This window comes from Pteropus vampyrus, unplaced genomic scaffold (genome assembly GCF_000151845.1).
Source record: "Pteropus vampyrus isolate Shadow unplaced genomic scaffold, Pvam_2.0 Scaffold174, whole genome shotgun sequence".
Lineage (NCBI taxonomy): Eukaryota > Metazoa > Chordata > Mammalia > Chiroptera > Pteropodidae > Pteropus > Pteropus vampyrus.
The window spans coordinates 1,178,028-1,194,469 of NW_011888955.1; the positions used below are offsets into that span (position 1 = coordinate 1,178,028).

At 43.4% G+C, this 16,442-nt stretch overlaps 1 protein-coding gene across 4 annotated transcripts in view; it reads right to left on the reverse strand.

The window, feature by feature from the left end:
• Positions 1 to 16,442, reverse strand: part of PDE5A (phosphodiesterase 5A) — a 111,596-nt gene that overhangs the window by 78,615 nt on the left and 16,539 nt on the right. For all 4 annotated transcript variants that reach the window (XM_023536972.1, XM_023536971.1, XM_011370772.2 and 1 more), the window contains exons 2-3: positions 13,669 to 14,257; positions 6,355 to 6,444 (exon numbers count right to left, since the gene is read on the reverse strand). In XM_023536972.1, coding sequence (XP_023392740.1) covers positions 6,355 to 6,444; positions 13,669 to 14,257 — 679 coding nt within the window. The remainder of the gene's footprint in view (positions 1 to 6,354; positions 6,445 to 13,668; positions 14,258 to 16,442) is intronic.

Below are 16,442 nucleotides of genomic sequence, written 5' to 3' on the forward strand. Positions count from 1 at the left end.
CAACTGCTCAGGTCCACGAAATCCAGCATTCACTAGGAAAGACATTCAACAGCAGCCCCGAAAGCTCACACACTCACTGGCTGCAAATGTTTTCATTATGCTCGCGTTATGTCACGGTGCTTCTGTGGGGCGCTCTGGCCCTGATTAACAGGGCACAGGCCCCTGTAACTCCTTCACCTCTGGTAAGAGTTTCCTCTCGTCCACTTGATGTGATTAATGTCTTGGGACATCACAGAGGGTGGGACTCTGGTCCCTCTTGCCCTCTCTCTTCTTTTTCATTTTAAAAAGAGTCCACGTGCAGAGTGCTTTACACACGTAACTCTGAAGAGCCATCAGAAGACAGCAGGTCTCCTTGTTCTCGCCGTGGGCCCGGCTTCTGCGTGGAGCCACGGTAAACACATCGGAAGTGGAGTGAGGTCATCACCCAGCAGAATTGTAAGAAAGCCTCCTTCCCATATTATGACCCTGTGGTCAGACTAGTTATGTGGCTTTGGGTGAGTGCCCCGAATCTTCCCAGTTTCTACGTCTGTTAAGCGGAAAAAAGTAATGACTTCTTCCTGTGGCTGTTAACGAACATTAAGTGAATTAATGCACGCCAGGTCGCTGGGGTGGTTCCCACAGGGTAGGCGGTTACCACCGAGGTCTGGCCCCACCGCTGGTACACGGCCTGGGCCGGCACCCCTCTCCCCCAGGCCCTTTGTCTACTGGTCTTCATTTTCTCTAACCAACGGCTCTTTGATCTTCTCAAAATTAATTATTTTAGCCGTCGCAAGGTTCTCCAGTTTCCCTCACCATTTTCCCCATCAAGCCCCTTTCTCTTAGAAAGGATTAATTAGAGAGAGGGGAAGAATGCAAAAATTCATGCTTTACGATTTTTAAAAAATATTTCTGCCACAGAAGTTTAGGAATATCTGTGATTCTGAAAAAGGTAGTGCTACGTCTACCACACTTAAAAGTAAAACAAATGAAAAGAACACCTGAAATTTTTTTTCATTAGTTGAAATGCTTCACAAGTAGAGGGGCAAATGAGGAGATGACAGGTTTTACTGGATCTTAAAACGCCTGAATTTTCCGGACGATGTCACGTTCAGGATGTCAGATTCAGTATCCGGCTGCTCCAACTGAGCAGCTTCTCAGAGTCAGCACCTGTGCCTTAAGAAGCTGGGGTCACTGGAAGGTACCAGGACACTCTGTAAACAATCGATAAACAGCCAATATTCGCCTTTCATTTTAGGGTCCTTGGTGATTAGTTGGAATTGGTGTTGGCTTACTCCATAGAGTTGGACTAACACAGAGAAGACACCAAATTCATTTGCCTCATTTGAGGAGAAACGTAAAAGTATTTTCATTTAAAGTTTAAAGTTTGCTAGAGGGTCATAGACCAGTTAAGTCAGGAATTGTGCTGGTTATTATGTGACCCCAGGGGGCTGCTGAGTCTGTGGCTGATGACCTGTTCGTACACCTTTATCATTCCTTGTCGCTCTCAAAAGCTGTTCTGTCTTCTTTCAGAAAATAACAGCTGACATTTATCAATCACTTCCAGTGTGCCAAGAACTATTAAGCCCTTTGCAGGCAAGGATGCATTTAATCTTCACAACCCTATGGGGTTAAGTCCATTTATAAGCCTCATTTTGCAGATGAGGAAAGTAAAGATCGAAGGGATTAACCAGTTCCATCCTGGGTACTCATCAAGTACGGGGTGAAGATGGCATTCAAGCCCACAGCAGAAAACCTCACCCACTGCTCCCAAAAGCCTTACTGTGAGTCTCCACTCCGACTTCAAATCTTCATGAGAGGAAGAGTCCTCTTGTGTGAACACAAAAGCAAACACAGCCCTGAATTCGTTTATGCAGCTATCGTAAATTTAAAGACGACGCTGGAAGCCGTAGGTTGCATCTTCTTAGCAGCCGTGTCTCTAGGTCAGCCAAATGACTTTTTTATACTACAATGGCCACGCCGAGAGTATGTCTGGTCTTCTGTTTCTCTTCATTCTTTTTCTCTGAAGAAATAACTCTCAGGAAATGATTTCGAACTCAGTTGTGTGACTGTGGAGCAGGGGGAGCGGGCAGAGAATGGGGAGGGCCGGGGAGATGTTTAAAAGCCGCCTTGGAAACCCTCTCTTCAGTGAAGGCACTGAGTCTGCAGGAAGGGGACTGAAGGTGTCTTATCTCGGGAACTGCGTGGTGTGCGTGAACTTCCGTGGAAACAGGTGAAGAGACTTCAAAACAAGTCATCACAAGGTAAAACAGAGACAGCAGAGGGGGTGCAGGAGCAGGGGACAGACAAACTGGGGGACACTCAGGGACCCAGCAGGCATCTCAGGGAGAGCTTGGGACAGTCACAGTCTGGGGACCTATTGCTCAACCCACTCTAATCAGATCTGTAAGTGAGCAGATGGCCCTTGGCTGAGAGTGGAGCTGTATAGATATGTAACCGAATTTAAATCATCCCCACTAGAATGGCTCACTTTTAAAAGCTGACAATGCTGAGTGCTGCCAAGGACATTGCCAGGGGCTTTTTTTTTCATAATAGGGACTGCCAACCGGCACTCACACGCCGCAGGTGAGAGAGCATGTAGCATGGCCGCTGTCGGGGAGGGCTGGGCATTTCTTGCAAAACGAAACGGCGTGCACCGCCACAGAACCTTGCAATTCCCCTCCGGGACAGCACAGGTCTGAACTGTGTGGGTCACCTATATGTGGGGTTTTTTTCAGTAGACTGGAAAACTTTTTGGAGATTTGCAACAATTTAAAAAACCTGCAGATGAACCTTATAATTTTCTTAAGACTTTTTCTTTTCTCTAGCTTCCTTTATTGTGAGAATACATATGACATACAAAACATGTGTGTTTACCAACTGTTTATGTTACCAGCAAGGCTTTCGGTTGGCAGTAGGCTATCAGTAGTTAAGTTTTGGGGAGTCAAAAGGGATATGCAGATTTTCAACTGTGTGGGGTTCGGTGCCTCTAAACCCCAGGCTGCTCAAAGCACAACTGTATTTACTCAAGAAGAATGAAAACGTTATGTGCATACAACAACCTGTATGCAAACATTGCCGGGGGCTTTTTTTTCATAATAGGGAGAAACTGGAAACAACTCAAATGTCTATCAATTGAGGGTTGATTGGACAACCAAATAGTGGTCTATTCATACCACAGAGCAAATCACTCAGCCAGAGAAGGAAACAGACCACTGACACACGCAGCAATGCAGATAAATCCCACGAGCAGTATGCTGAGTGAAGCCAGACATGCAAGATGACACACTGCAGGATTCCGTCCACATGACATTCTAGAAAAGGCAAAACAATGGTGACAAGGCCAGATGGGTGACTGTCAGGGGCTGGGGGCTGAGGGATGGGGAGGAGACCAATTTCGAAGGGGCACAGGGAACACCAAGGTGACAGAAGTGTTCTATATCTTGATTATTGTGGCGGTTATGTTACTATACACACATTTGTCAAAACTCATCAAACTGTGTACTTAAAACATGTGAATTTTACTATATGTAAATTATACCTCGATACAGCTGGGAGTTTTGCTATTGTGTGTGTTTTTTTTAAACCAGATTTTTTTTTTTTATGGTGACACTGATTAACAAAATATAGTAAGTTTCAAGTGTACAATTCACCAATAAGTCATATATATTTTGCATTGTATGTTCACCACCCATAGTTAGATTTCTTTCTGTCACCACGTATTTGACCCCTTTTACCCCATCTACCTCCCCCATCCCCTGACCCCCGCTCCCCTCTGATAACTACTAGTCTATAGTCCATGTCCATGAGTCTCTGTTTGTCCTGTTCGTTTGGTGCTTTTAGGTTTATATCCCACATATAAGTGATATCTTGTGGTTTTCAACTTTTTTGTCTGGCTCATTTTGTTTAGCATGATTATCTCGAGGTCCATCCACGTTGTTGCAAATGGCGGTATTTCATCTTTTTTTTTATGGCTGAGTAATACTCCACTGCATATATGTACCGCAGCTTCTTCATCCGATCCTCTATCGTAGGACACTTTGGTTGCTTCCATGTCCTGGCCACCATGAATAATGCTATGAACATCAGTGTGAAAATATCTTTTCGAATATATTTTCAAGTCTTCGGGGTAAAAACTTAGTAGAGGGATTGCTAGGTCATGTGGCAGATCGATTCTTAGTTTTTTGAGGACCCTCCGTACTGTTTTCTGTAGTGACTGTACCAATTTGCAGTCCCACCAGCAGTGCGTGAGGGTTCCTTTTTCTCTGCATCCTCTCCAATATACAAACGGCCAACAAACATATGAAAGGATATAAACACATAAAACCGCTGCTGCGTTTTAATCTAAATCGTCCTCACATCCTCGCGTCGCAGCGAGAGGACATGTGACTCCGGAGATGCTCTCACAGCACGGCCGTCCCACTCGCCTCCCTGGCGACTGCTGTGCATTCTCAAGGGCTCCCTCAACCCCCACCTTGGCGCAATTGTTCACATTATTTTAAAAGAGAAGTTTAATCAGAGCTTGATTTGGGCTGAGTCTCCTGGCCGATACAAAGTTGGTCTGGGGGGCCGCAATTTTAAAGCATATTTCCTGAATAAAGCCGGACACTGTGTTCTTACATGCACAGAATCACAGTCCTGGGTGCATAACTAGGGCTGCCTGATGAAAACAGGACGTCTAGGCAAAGTTAATTTTAGATGAAGAACAAATACTTTTTTAGTATAACTGTGTCCCAAATATCTCACGGGACGTGCTTTTTATTTGCTGTGTTTGGCAGCCCAATTAGTAACATTATCATCATTAGTCCACGCATAGGCTTTTCAACTTTATTTATTTATTCACGTAATTAATCTCATATTCATGTTTTAGCTGCAGGTGTTTTTAATAACTGTGGCTGTAACCATCCTCTATGAAACTGCACAGCACCTCTAAGGCATCGAGGACTGACTGGTCTAGTGAGACGGGACAGGTGGAGGGTTCTGTCCGGCAAACTCTGATCTGCACACCTGGGCATCAGCATCAGCTTGGTGCTCGTTTGACAGAATCTCCTCCCCCACCCAGACCAACTGAACTCAGAATCTGCATTTTAACAAAATCCCCATGTGACTAGGATGCATGTTTATGTTTTCGGGGCATAGATTTCGAAAGTGGCGTTTTACGAGCATTCTCAGGACCTATGCCGAGTGGACTGAAGGGAAAGTGACTACAAGCGGAGCGACCCCCTCACAGGAATATTTTAAAAGTTCAGGCATTACTTCAAGATCCGAATTATGATTCAGGCAGTGGGTATGAAAAGAAAGGAACTGAAATGAGAAACATTCGAATGGAAAAAAAAATCAATGGGACTTGGTAACAGACCATGTGGAGAAGAGAAAGGAAAGACGTCAGAATCCGAATATAAATCAGGCGGAAGCATCACGGGTCGCCAGGAGCGTTGGCGGTGGTTCTCGGCCTTATCTGCACACTGTCATCGCCAGTGCTGGGAGCTTTCCAGCACTGGTGCCCGGGCCCCAAGCCCTCAGAGTCTGATCTGAGGTGAAGCCTGGGCACCAGAAGCACACCCCAGGTGACGAGTGTGCAGCCCAGGTGAGGAACCACTGACACGGGCTTTTCAAATCTATTTATTTTCACTTAGAGTAGTGATTTTCAACTCTGGCTGCACTTCATAATTGCATGGGGAGCTTTAAAAGTACATCAGGATCCAGACCCTGCCCTTAGGGTATTCTGGTTTAATTGGTAATATTTTAGAAGTTGCCCAGTGGAATGTAATGTGCAGCCAGGGCTGAGAACACTCAGTTGAAGCATTCGGTTTAATCGATAATTTATTAACTTTTTTCGAATACATATAAAATGAAAAGGGAATTCAGTACTAACATAATCTAAACCTTCTAGTTAGGTAAAGTATAAACCAACACATTTTCATTTGCTCATCCTAACTTCACAATGGAATTGACTTGGGATTAGCTACGATTTCCTTTTTTTCAAAACCTCATTTTTATTTTAAAAAATCAGCTGATGATCACTGCAGTTGGATAACCATTTATGAAAGGAATATTATTCAGACAGTTAAAATATAATGTGAAATAAGTTGATTGCAACTACAATTAATATATCTTGGATAGAATAAGGTCCTGAAGGGAATGGAGGATAAGGAAATAAAATGTCTAGAATTTATTTCTAAGTCACAGTAAAGTCTCTATCAGGATTCAACTCTATAACTAAAATCTAAATAAAAAATACCAAGCAGAACAGTTAAGCACTTTATAGTTAACTTGTCACTATAGTATTATTTCCTAAGTGTGCAAAGTAAAGTAAATCTTTTTTCGAAAAGAAAAATGTTTCCAAATGACCTTTTATGAAATGGAAAATTGGCTTACCTCTTCCCTATGATTCTTAATTGGCATACAAAGAATACTTTGTGTCCTGTAGCCTGTAATTTGGTCAACTTCTGCATTGAATCGAGGATCCTAGTAAGGAAAAAGAAATTTAATTTAATGACTGACCTGTTCGAAGACCGATTTGATTTTTCCGATTTATAAGATTAGAGAAATCTAACCTTCGACTTACCTTGTTGCTCTGAATGACAATTTTATTGTTGTAATAGGCATCGAATCATATGAGTACATATCATCTTTGACAAAGATAAATTTAAGCGTTTTGTTTTTTTTTTAGAAGCTAATGTTTCTAAGAACCAAAAAAATACAGACTCAAACAAATGTCTGGAAATATAGGAAATTTGAAATATTATTTCGAATAGCCTTACCTAGATTTGGGGAAAAGTGGCACCTGTCCCGCTCTGGAACACAGTTTGCCTGCTCCTGCCTCACTGCCCAATGCTTCTGTGCCATGCAGAGGAAAAGCGTCTCTGCTCGGAGACTCTCCCTATAAAACCTTCCACTCCCAGAACGACTTTACCTCCCTTGCGATCATTTGTTTCCTTGGTAGTCTGTTCTCCATCTCAGGCGTTCATAAGAACTTAAATCTTATCTTTCCTTCCACATACATATACATATATATATATATATGGGATATACATATACACACATACACATACACACATACGTACACATATACATATCTATATACACACACACATACACACATATACATATAGATGTATGTGTGGCCTCAATGGGACTGTAAACAACCCCTTAATCTTTGAATCTCTTTCTCTCTTTACAAAGCACATCACACACATTAATAATCAAAAGGACTCTGAGAAATGTGGTAGTTCTAAATGTGGGTTAAAGAAAGAGGTACAGGCTCTTCTCCGCTGAACTTTGGACTGGGAAGGTTAAAGTTAGGCTGTAAACTCGATGGGGGCTTTTTTTTTTTTTTTGGTTCACCAGCACGTTCCCAATATTAGCACAGGAACTCAAAAACGTCCGTTGAATAAATGAAGGAATTCATTAGCAAATGACACCATAGTTATTTAGCGTGATCATTTTTTGCTTATTATCGTTTAAAGCAAACCTTGTAGGTGGGGGTGCAGGTGCTCACCAGAGGAAATGGACAGATACCACTAACGGGGTAAGATCAGAATGGAAACAAACACGCCAGAGCATAAACATAGGCATGAGCGCTGTTCCCTTCCAGCTGTAGCCTCGGGAAGTTACATGCTCGATCTAATAATAGCACCACTGCTCTCAAAACTCTGCTTTTGGAATTCCCTTCAGAGAATATGGAATAGCCACACTGGAAAATCCTCATCTTTGAAGGTCATTTCTATTTTTTTTTTTTTTTAATTAGTCTAAAGTCATGCAAAGCCAAAGCTGTGAATGAAGTAAATGATTACTCTGGATTCACTCAATTGGGGTCAAAAATGAGGCCAAAAATGAGGCCTAAGAGAACCAAACTTGGCATTACAGACAATTTCAACAGAAAAGTTATAAAATGGTGGAAAGTCAGAATTAATATTTTATATTTAAATAAACACTACTGTATGTTTGCTTTTTCCGCAAATATGCTCAAAGTTATATTGGGACAAAAAAAATCTTGGCTGAATGTTTCTAGAAAATGGTTCTTAAATAACATACTAAAGTATTTAATGAAAGACAGGATACTGATATTGATGAATTAAAGAAGTGAAAAAATATTAAATTATAAAGTGAGTTACTTTATAAGCTAATGCCAAATTATGATTAAAAATGCATCCTAAGCAATTATTTTATTTATGCAGATTTTAATTACAAGACCAATTTATAAAGAAGAGGACTAAACCCAGCTATCTGATCAAAGCAATAGAGTTTGACAGACTGAAATTAGTAGGCCTTTCAAGCTTTTGGTGCATACTAGAAGTTAAAATCAGCAACAGCCCTGGAGTTCTCTCTTCATCGAAGGGCAGGAGTAATGTATGCTTCAAATTCACTTTAGGTGAATTCTGGCATCTTACAGAATCTTCCTTTAATAACGCACTCAGTGCAAAGGCAGTAAACACAGAGAACTTCTAACCGCTCTCGGCCCAGGAAACACAAAAGGAAAAACAGCATGATTATGATTGTGATTATTCCTTTTACTGTGTATGAGAACATGTCAAGCAAACAAACAAAAAAACCACAAGCCTTGGCTATCCACTCACCATAATAAACAACTGGTACCCACCTGCCCTCCTGCTGAAAATATAAGACTACATCAAATACATGAGACGAGAAAGGCACAGGGACCGAAGAGAGAAAATACAGGATTGCCATGCAATGCTGTCTTCTTGGGGGCATCTTCCTGCTGGGGAGAAGGCAGATGGGACCCAAGTGGAAGTGAACGGGATCCAGGGCTTCCAGGGTGGCTGGCACTGGCAAGGCTCCGTCGGGGGCGGGGGGCAGGTAGGATGAGGAGAGGGGTGTAAAGGAGGGCTGGCAAAGGCTGGGCAGCCGTCGACTTCAGACGGGCACAGCGCACTACGCTAGAACTAGGAAACAGCACCCGCTGCGGGCTGAACGCTGAATGGCAACACCAGTTAGGGCAAGGTTAGGACAGCAGGGTTCAGCTCAGCCAAGGGACAGATCCCACTGGGCGCCTCCGGCATTCAGCTGAGACACAAAAAGGCCAGTCCCTAAGAGCAAGGGCCATACCCCAGGTGGGATCTATTCAGGAGAGGTACTCTACCAAATAGTTGGCCTGTATTCTTCTAAAACATAGGTCAAGAAAGAGGAACGCTGAGGAACTATGCCGTATTTAAAGAAGGCAAAAGAAACATGACAGTACGTGCAGGGTGTGATCGTGGACTAGATCCCTGGTCAGGGGGAAAAACAACTATAAAAGACATTAACGGGTCAGCTGACCACGTGTCACTATAGACTGTTAGACAGTAGTACCGCGTCATAAAATTTCCTAGTTTTGATTTATGTATCCCAATGGTGTTCCTGTGAGAAAATATACACCATTGAGTTAAATGTCTCCGACTTATTAAATGGTTCATGAAAAATAATATGCATTTATTACTTACATGCGTTATGTATAGAAAAAGAGATAAAATGAGGCAAAACATAAACAGTTGGAGGATCTGGGTAACGGGCACATGGCAGCTTCTTACATGGGTCTTGCAATTTTTCTGTAAGTTCGAAATTATATAAAAATAACAGGAAACAAATGAAAGAACACAGCAGACTTGCCAAATTATAGGCTGGTTTTCTTTGACAGAGTGGCATTTTTCAGACACTGCCTCAAGAAAATTAGCACATTGAGCAATGCGGTTCCCAAACTGTGTTCCCTGGGGCACAAGCATGCCATGACAGATTGGCAGATTTATCAAAACTAAAACAGTTGCTATTGTTATGTCTTTCTTCTAAAATTCATCCTGAGAATCATTTTATTCATCAGAAATTCATTTGAAAGAGCTCATATTTCTTTAGGAAAATACCTTAATACTTGAAAGAGGAAGTGAGACCTGCAGGATAAGAGATGGTGAAGTTTTATTCACCGGAGAAAGAACTGAAAGGGGGTGGGAGGAACGGCAGCTACTTGGGGAGGACGCGTGAGCAGCAACGCGCCCTTCCCTGAGACCCTCCGGGTCTTCCCCCTGGACGTCATGGCGCACGGGGAGTGGCTGCCTGCGGGACATTCCGGTTGACTTGGGAGGAAGAGGGGCGTTTGGACAACGTGAATCCTTTAACACAGGAAATCTTAGAGAGGCTCGAGGCTTCCAGAGGACGTGGAACTGGGGGCTCGAGGCATTCTGTGCTCATTAATTTTGTGTGTCGGCTTGACGGGGCGAAGGGATGCCCAGAAAGCTGGCAAGCCTTGTTTCTGGGGTGTCTGTGAGGAAACGAGCATTCGAGCCAGTGGCCGGAACGACGCAGGTCCCCTCACCCATGCGGGGACACCTGTCCTCCTCTGCCCTCCTGCCGTTTGTGCTGCCGTCTCTCCGAGTGCCCGGTTCTCAGGCTTTTGGACCGGGCCCAGATCAAGCTCACAGCACTGGCCCCCGATTCTCAGGCCTTTGGACTCGCACTGAACCATCCCTGGGGCTCTCCCGGTTCCCCAGCCGGCAGACGGCAGGCAGGTCATGGAAGGTCTTGGTCTCCATAACCAAGTGAGCTAATTCCCATACTCTCTTCGTTATATATCCAGATGACAGATAGATGATGGGTATATGGATGGAAGGATAGGTATAGATATATAGATTATCTGCTGTTGGTGCTGTTTCTCTGAAGAATCCTGACTAATATACAATCCAATCTAGATAGTAGGTGATACCTAGTTTTCATATATAAGGAAAACAGCAAACACATTTATATTGCTATTCTGATTATGTGTTAATATAAACACATTTATATTGCTATTCTGATTATGTGTTAATATCTTATTATTAATAAATCCTGTGCCACATCCAAGAAAGCTGCATGAGTAACAGGCTGATGTGTCACTGAACATCAGTACCTGGCAGCACTCACCAACTAACCCTTTCATGGGTATCTGTGATTTAATCGAGAATTACTGGCCTGAGTTGTAGATCTTGTCTTATATTTTAAATACATAGGTGTATTATTTTATTAGTAATAAAACAGTTGATTTTTCCAATTTATATCATTCTCTTATAAAGTTTTAAACAGTGAATCAAATGGTGACCATTTCTTACCATTACTTTATCTGTGGCTTTTTTTTATTCTTAGCTTCGATCCGAGCATGATTATATTTCATGGCCACTTGAGGTTTTCCACTGCAACCACTGCTACATTATACACTTTTCAAGTGTTCTGTGGTCAAATAAGCTTTAGAAATACAGCTACAGAGTGTCGTTTCTACAGATGCATGTTTGAGAAGCTGGGACTCAGAAAACATTCGGATGCATTTTCATGTTATGACTACGTTCACAAAAGGCTATGAGACAGTAATTGATTATTCAAATTATCGATGGGGCTGACTTCCACTGTCAATACCAATGTAACTTCTACATCTTGGATCAGCCCCACAACTTCTAATGAAATCTTGGGACACACATAACGTCTGCAAGGCCACTATACACACGATCGGGGGCGCCAAAGGACAACACAGGAGTGGCAGGCTGAGAGGCTGCACCTGGGAGCACGCCACATCGGGGAGATGGGCTCTGTCGATGACAGGCACTAAATCATCCCAACTGCAAACCCCACGTGGTCTAAACTCTGAAGACGGCAAGAGTCTACACGAAATGCACATACGTGAAGAAATCCTCAGGGCTGGAGAAAGCTCAGACCCCCGGACAAAGGAGGGCATGCTCAGCGAAGCCAAAGCACATTCACGGTCCTAGCATACTGGGGACCGCAGTGCCACTGAAAAGCGGACACCCAGCCATCACCTGAGACAGGAAGGGAATTCTGCAAATTTGGCAGCAATCCTTCCGGGGTCAGCTATGGTGTGACGTCACGACAGCTCAGAGGGGCCGCGGAGACAGCTCTGCGAAGTCAACGCCGAACAGACGCCTGTGCAGCACGGGCGCTGACAGATAGCCCGGGACTTAATCTACCTGAACGATCACCTCTCCCCCCAAATCCCTGCCCTCAGCCTTCCCCACCAGCTGCCGTGATTCAGTCGCCCGCCCCTAAACCTGAGTCATCTTCACCTCTCCTTTGCCCCCTCTTCATCTCCTATGAGATGCCTTGCCCAGCAGATTCTACTTCTTCATCCGAAACCCGCTCCCCGCTCTGGATGTTGCAGGCCAGTGCCCTGGGTCAGGTCTCCGCCTCCTCCTATCATGGAAACCGCCTGTCCTCCCAGCTTCCAGCGTTGTCCCCTCTAATTCACTTTATGGCCACCATAAAGCACGGTCTGAATCATTCTGGCCCCCTTTGACTCATCTTCAATGACTCTTCTGGGCCTGGACCACACTCCTCCGCCTGGCGCTCAAAACCCCAGTCACCTCTAGCCCTGCTCCAGTGACTCCTCAAAGTCCGACCTGACTGTGACCCACAGCACTCTGCACAGGTGCCACATGGTCCACCTTCCCTGTCTCTTCTTGAAACTTCTCTTTGGTCTGGATCTCACCATGTGCACAACTCAGCCTATTCGAATCGTACCTGCTGCCCAGGGTCCCTCATCAGGCATGGTTTCCTCAAACCAACCTTTCTCCACCTCACCAGCCAGCCCGTCTTCTCCTGCTTCCCTGAACCACCACATTTTCCTCAGCCATCTAGTATCATCTGCTTTCTATGATACTTATCTATCTCAATCTACTACAACTTTTCCTGAACCAATACTAAGACCTAACTATGCGCCGGGCACTGTATTAGGGATGGTGGGGGCGGGGGGGGCGGTGTGAATAAAACAGCCACGACCCCGTGAACTACAGGCAGGAGCTGTAGGCTGGGATTACTGCGGACCCTTCGTCATATAGTACAGTACACTACAGGGCAAGTGGCTACAACTCATCGCTTAGAGGGCTAGAAAACATTTCTTAAACATACAATGTGCCATTCAGTTAAGATACTTTGTCTAAAACCCATAATTCTATTAATAAAAAGGATCATTTTAAGTAGGAAATTGGAAGAATTATATAGCATCATCTTCAAGTCCATAATTAAAAATCTGTACATCACTGTACCAGTCAGTAGTGGGAAAAAATATCGAATCTTTCCACTGAAATATTTTAGAGCAAAAATTTCCATTTTTAAAAGATATCTATACATTTATTTGCCTAATAAAAAGCACAGAAAGAAAGAAAATCAGACTTTGAGGTCAATGGGACTTGGAATGGATATGATTCTGAATGAATTAATTTAAAAACAAATGAATTCTTTGACAGTTTTTACACCTGTCATTTGAGAATCTGTAAAATCCTCAGAAGGTCACACAGAGAGAACATGGCGAGAGCTCTGTACAGTGATTGGGGGAAAGATGTGAAGATACAGCTATGAGATGAGCTGCGGTAAATTATCATGAGGAAAAAAACAAGACAAGATTGTGCTCAGGCCCACGTCTTTGCCCCGACCACCAGCGAAGAAACCGTGGCATCTCAAAGAGGGGAACGTTCTCAGCGCACATTCCCGTCTTAGTAAGTATGCGACCTGTCACATTTCCGCTTCGGAACCCGGGCCATTCACAGTGCCACCCACGGGCCCGCCCCGCGCCCTGCGCGCCTGCGCGGCACCTGCGTGGCGGCCTGCGCGGCGGCCTGCTTGGTGGCCTGCTCGGTGGCCTGCGTGGCGCCCTGCTTGGTGGCCTGCGTGGTGCCTGCGGTGGCCTGCTCGGCGGCCTGCTCGGCGGCGGCCGCGGCTTACCTCGTACGCGTCCCTGATGTTCAGCGGCTCGCCGCGCGCCGCCACGTGCCCCACGATGCCTTTGTTCCACTCCAAGCGGATGCAGTTGTTGGAAGCCTCCTCCAGCGTCGAGCCCTCCGCCACGTCGAAGAGGCGGCTGACGAGGAACTTGTCATTGGAGCTGTCCTCGCAGACGAGGAACAGGGAATAGCGGTCGGCGGAGATGAGTCCATGGATGTGCAAGAAGATTTTGTGACATAAGGCGGTGACATCCAAATGACTGGAAATATCTTTCACCAATTCCAAGAGTCTCGAGCACTGGTCCCCTTCATCGTGATCAAACCTTGGGGGGGTTAGCGGCATCTGTTCCTTCTTTTCCGCGTCCGAGACGAAGCTCACAGTCCCCTCAGAATCCTTGACGACGATGGGTCTCAGAGGCCGGTCGAATTCGGAGGCAGAGATCTTCCTGGCTGGTGTCCCAGGGGCACTGCCGTCCGCCCGGGGACTCTGCTGCGAGGGGCAAGGGCTGGACTCGGCGTGGCCTCGGGCGCCTTCCTTGCAGACAGGGATGGGGTGCACTCGCTCAGCAAACCATGCGTTGACCATTTCTCTGCAGAACAGAACAGCCAGACACGTCACACACTTAAGAGAGAAAGGAGCTACCCCCCCCCCCCCCAGAGGGCCGCTACAAATTCTCTCTCAGTGACTGATCGGATAATAATCCGATTTGTCACAGAAAATAAAACAAAATGGTTTATGAGCAACGGTTTTATTTTGGAAACTCTAAAGGACAATTGCTGCAATAAGCATTTTAAGGACTGTGACGCCTTTCAGATATCTGATTTACAACACATCGAGCATCTAGTCTGTGTCTCAAAATCACTTTGTATTAAAGAAAAAGACACTAAATTTGACAAGTCTTAGGAAAATACACATACGAAAATTAATTTACTGTTGAAAACACACAACTTGTTCTGCAGTTAAATATCTGAAAGTTAAACACAAAAATTTACCCAAATTTGGCTAGCTAATATGCTTAATTTTAGACAGCTTTATCTATATCACTATATACAGATTATTTGTGGAAGAGGAAATGGAAAATACAGACCATCGATCCGGTATATGGAAAGACTAGACTTCTGTAAATATTCCCTAATAATGCTTGTTCAATAATGGTAAAAATGATCTCTTCTAGATTATCTGCTCCTGATATAAAGGAAAGCAATTTAAAAATAAAATAATAATTTTAAAAATTCAGCCGAAGAATATTTAAATTATTTGTTTTTAATGTACTTTCCTGTGAAAGACACCTATTTATGTTAAAGGCTTCACAGTGGGTGAAGCCTTTTTTAAAACAAACATACTATAACATAAACATTCAATGATTGTTCGATTTAAATAATTCCCCTTAGAACGCTATAATCTTATACCGATGGACAGTGACATTATTTTAGACATTTTTGGAACTCTTCTTTTGAAACGAACATCTAAGCAAATTCGTAAGCCACGTAAGAATACTACTTTTATCTAAAAGTTAGATCTTCTTTTTCACTAAACTTCCCTCTCAAAATAAATACAACCCACTCCCCCCAAAAAACTGGGGTCCCAGCTAACTTATTATCTATCTTATGCATAAGAGTTGGCTTTTTCCAAAACCAAACTTTATCTTCAAAATAAAAACACTTGCTACCACTGAGGACATTTAAAAGAATTTGGTAATAATGAGAGCAATGCAATCTCCACTGCACGATAACATTGATATTTTCACCAAACAGCCAAGATGAAAAGTTCGGCAATGAACTGTTTTGGAGAGTGTTGGGACACAGACTCCATTACATACACTACGATATTTTTGACTGTAGTAAAAACTGTTATCGCCTCTTAGGAAGGCAAACGGGCAATAGCTAACAAATTTAAAAATGCGTATATCCTTTGTTCTAGAGATTTCACACATGTGGCAAAGGAACAAGCCGGGTATTTACCATAGTACAGTTACAGCAAAGCTAAGAAGCAAGCGAATCCCACCAATGGAAGGCTGGCTAAATCCAAGTTTATACAAGGGAAGACAAGGCAATCACCAAAAGCGGGTCATGGGTACTGAGATGAATAATCAACATGATTTACAGCCTTATTTCTGAATCTGCACTACGTAATTCATTTATGGGATGTTCCCTTAATTATTTTATTTGGAACAACAATGTATTGTTTGGTAAACCTATGTTATTCTATGTTATTCAGCCTAGAATGAAATGGGTTAAAAAGGTAACACAGATACTTATGAGGATGACTCATAATTTCAAGTGTTGGATACAGTTCTTGAAGCCTTTTAAAGGTCTCCTTTAAAAGTGACATAGTAGCTAAGTACATTGTACAGATCCCAGGTATATGCCTATAACACAGAATTTTTAAAGAATATAACTGTCTTAATGTTTTATAAAGTTATTCTATACCTGAGGACAAACGTTTCACGGACAACAACATACACTGATTAAAATAATGCTATATCTTAAAAACTTAGATTCAAGTGGGGTGCCATACTCTGGGAAACACTAATATAAGCTCCAAAAATTGCAGTAGGAGGGCCAAAGACACCGATATCAAAAATGCATATCCAATCCATCCAGGAAGCTTTTGAAGAAAATTATCTTGTAAAATGTGTGATAGGAAAAAAGCAATATGTCTAAATTAACATATGATTTTCAAATATGTACGTGTAACTTAAATTGCTAAATCGATATAAAAATACGAGTTTTTAACTATTTCAGTGACGAACCTAAAACTCAGCCACAACTTAC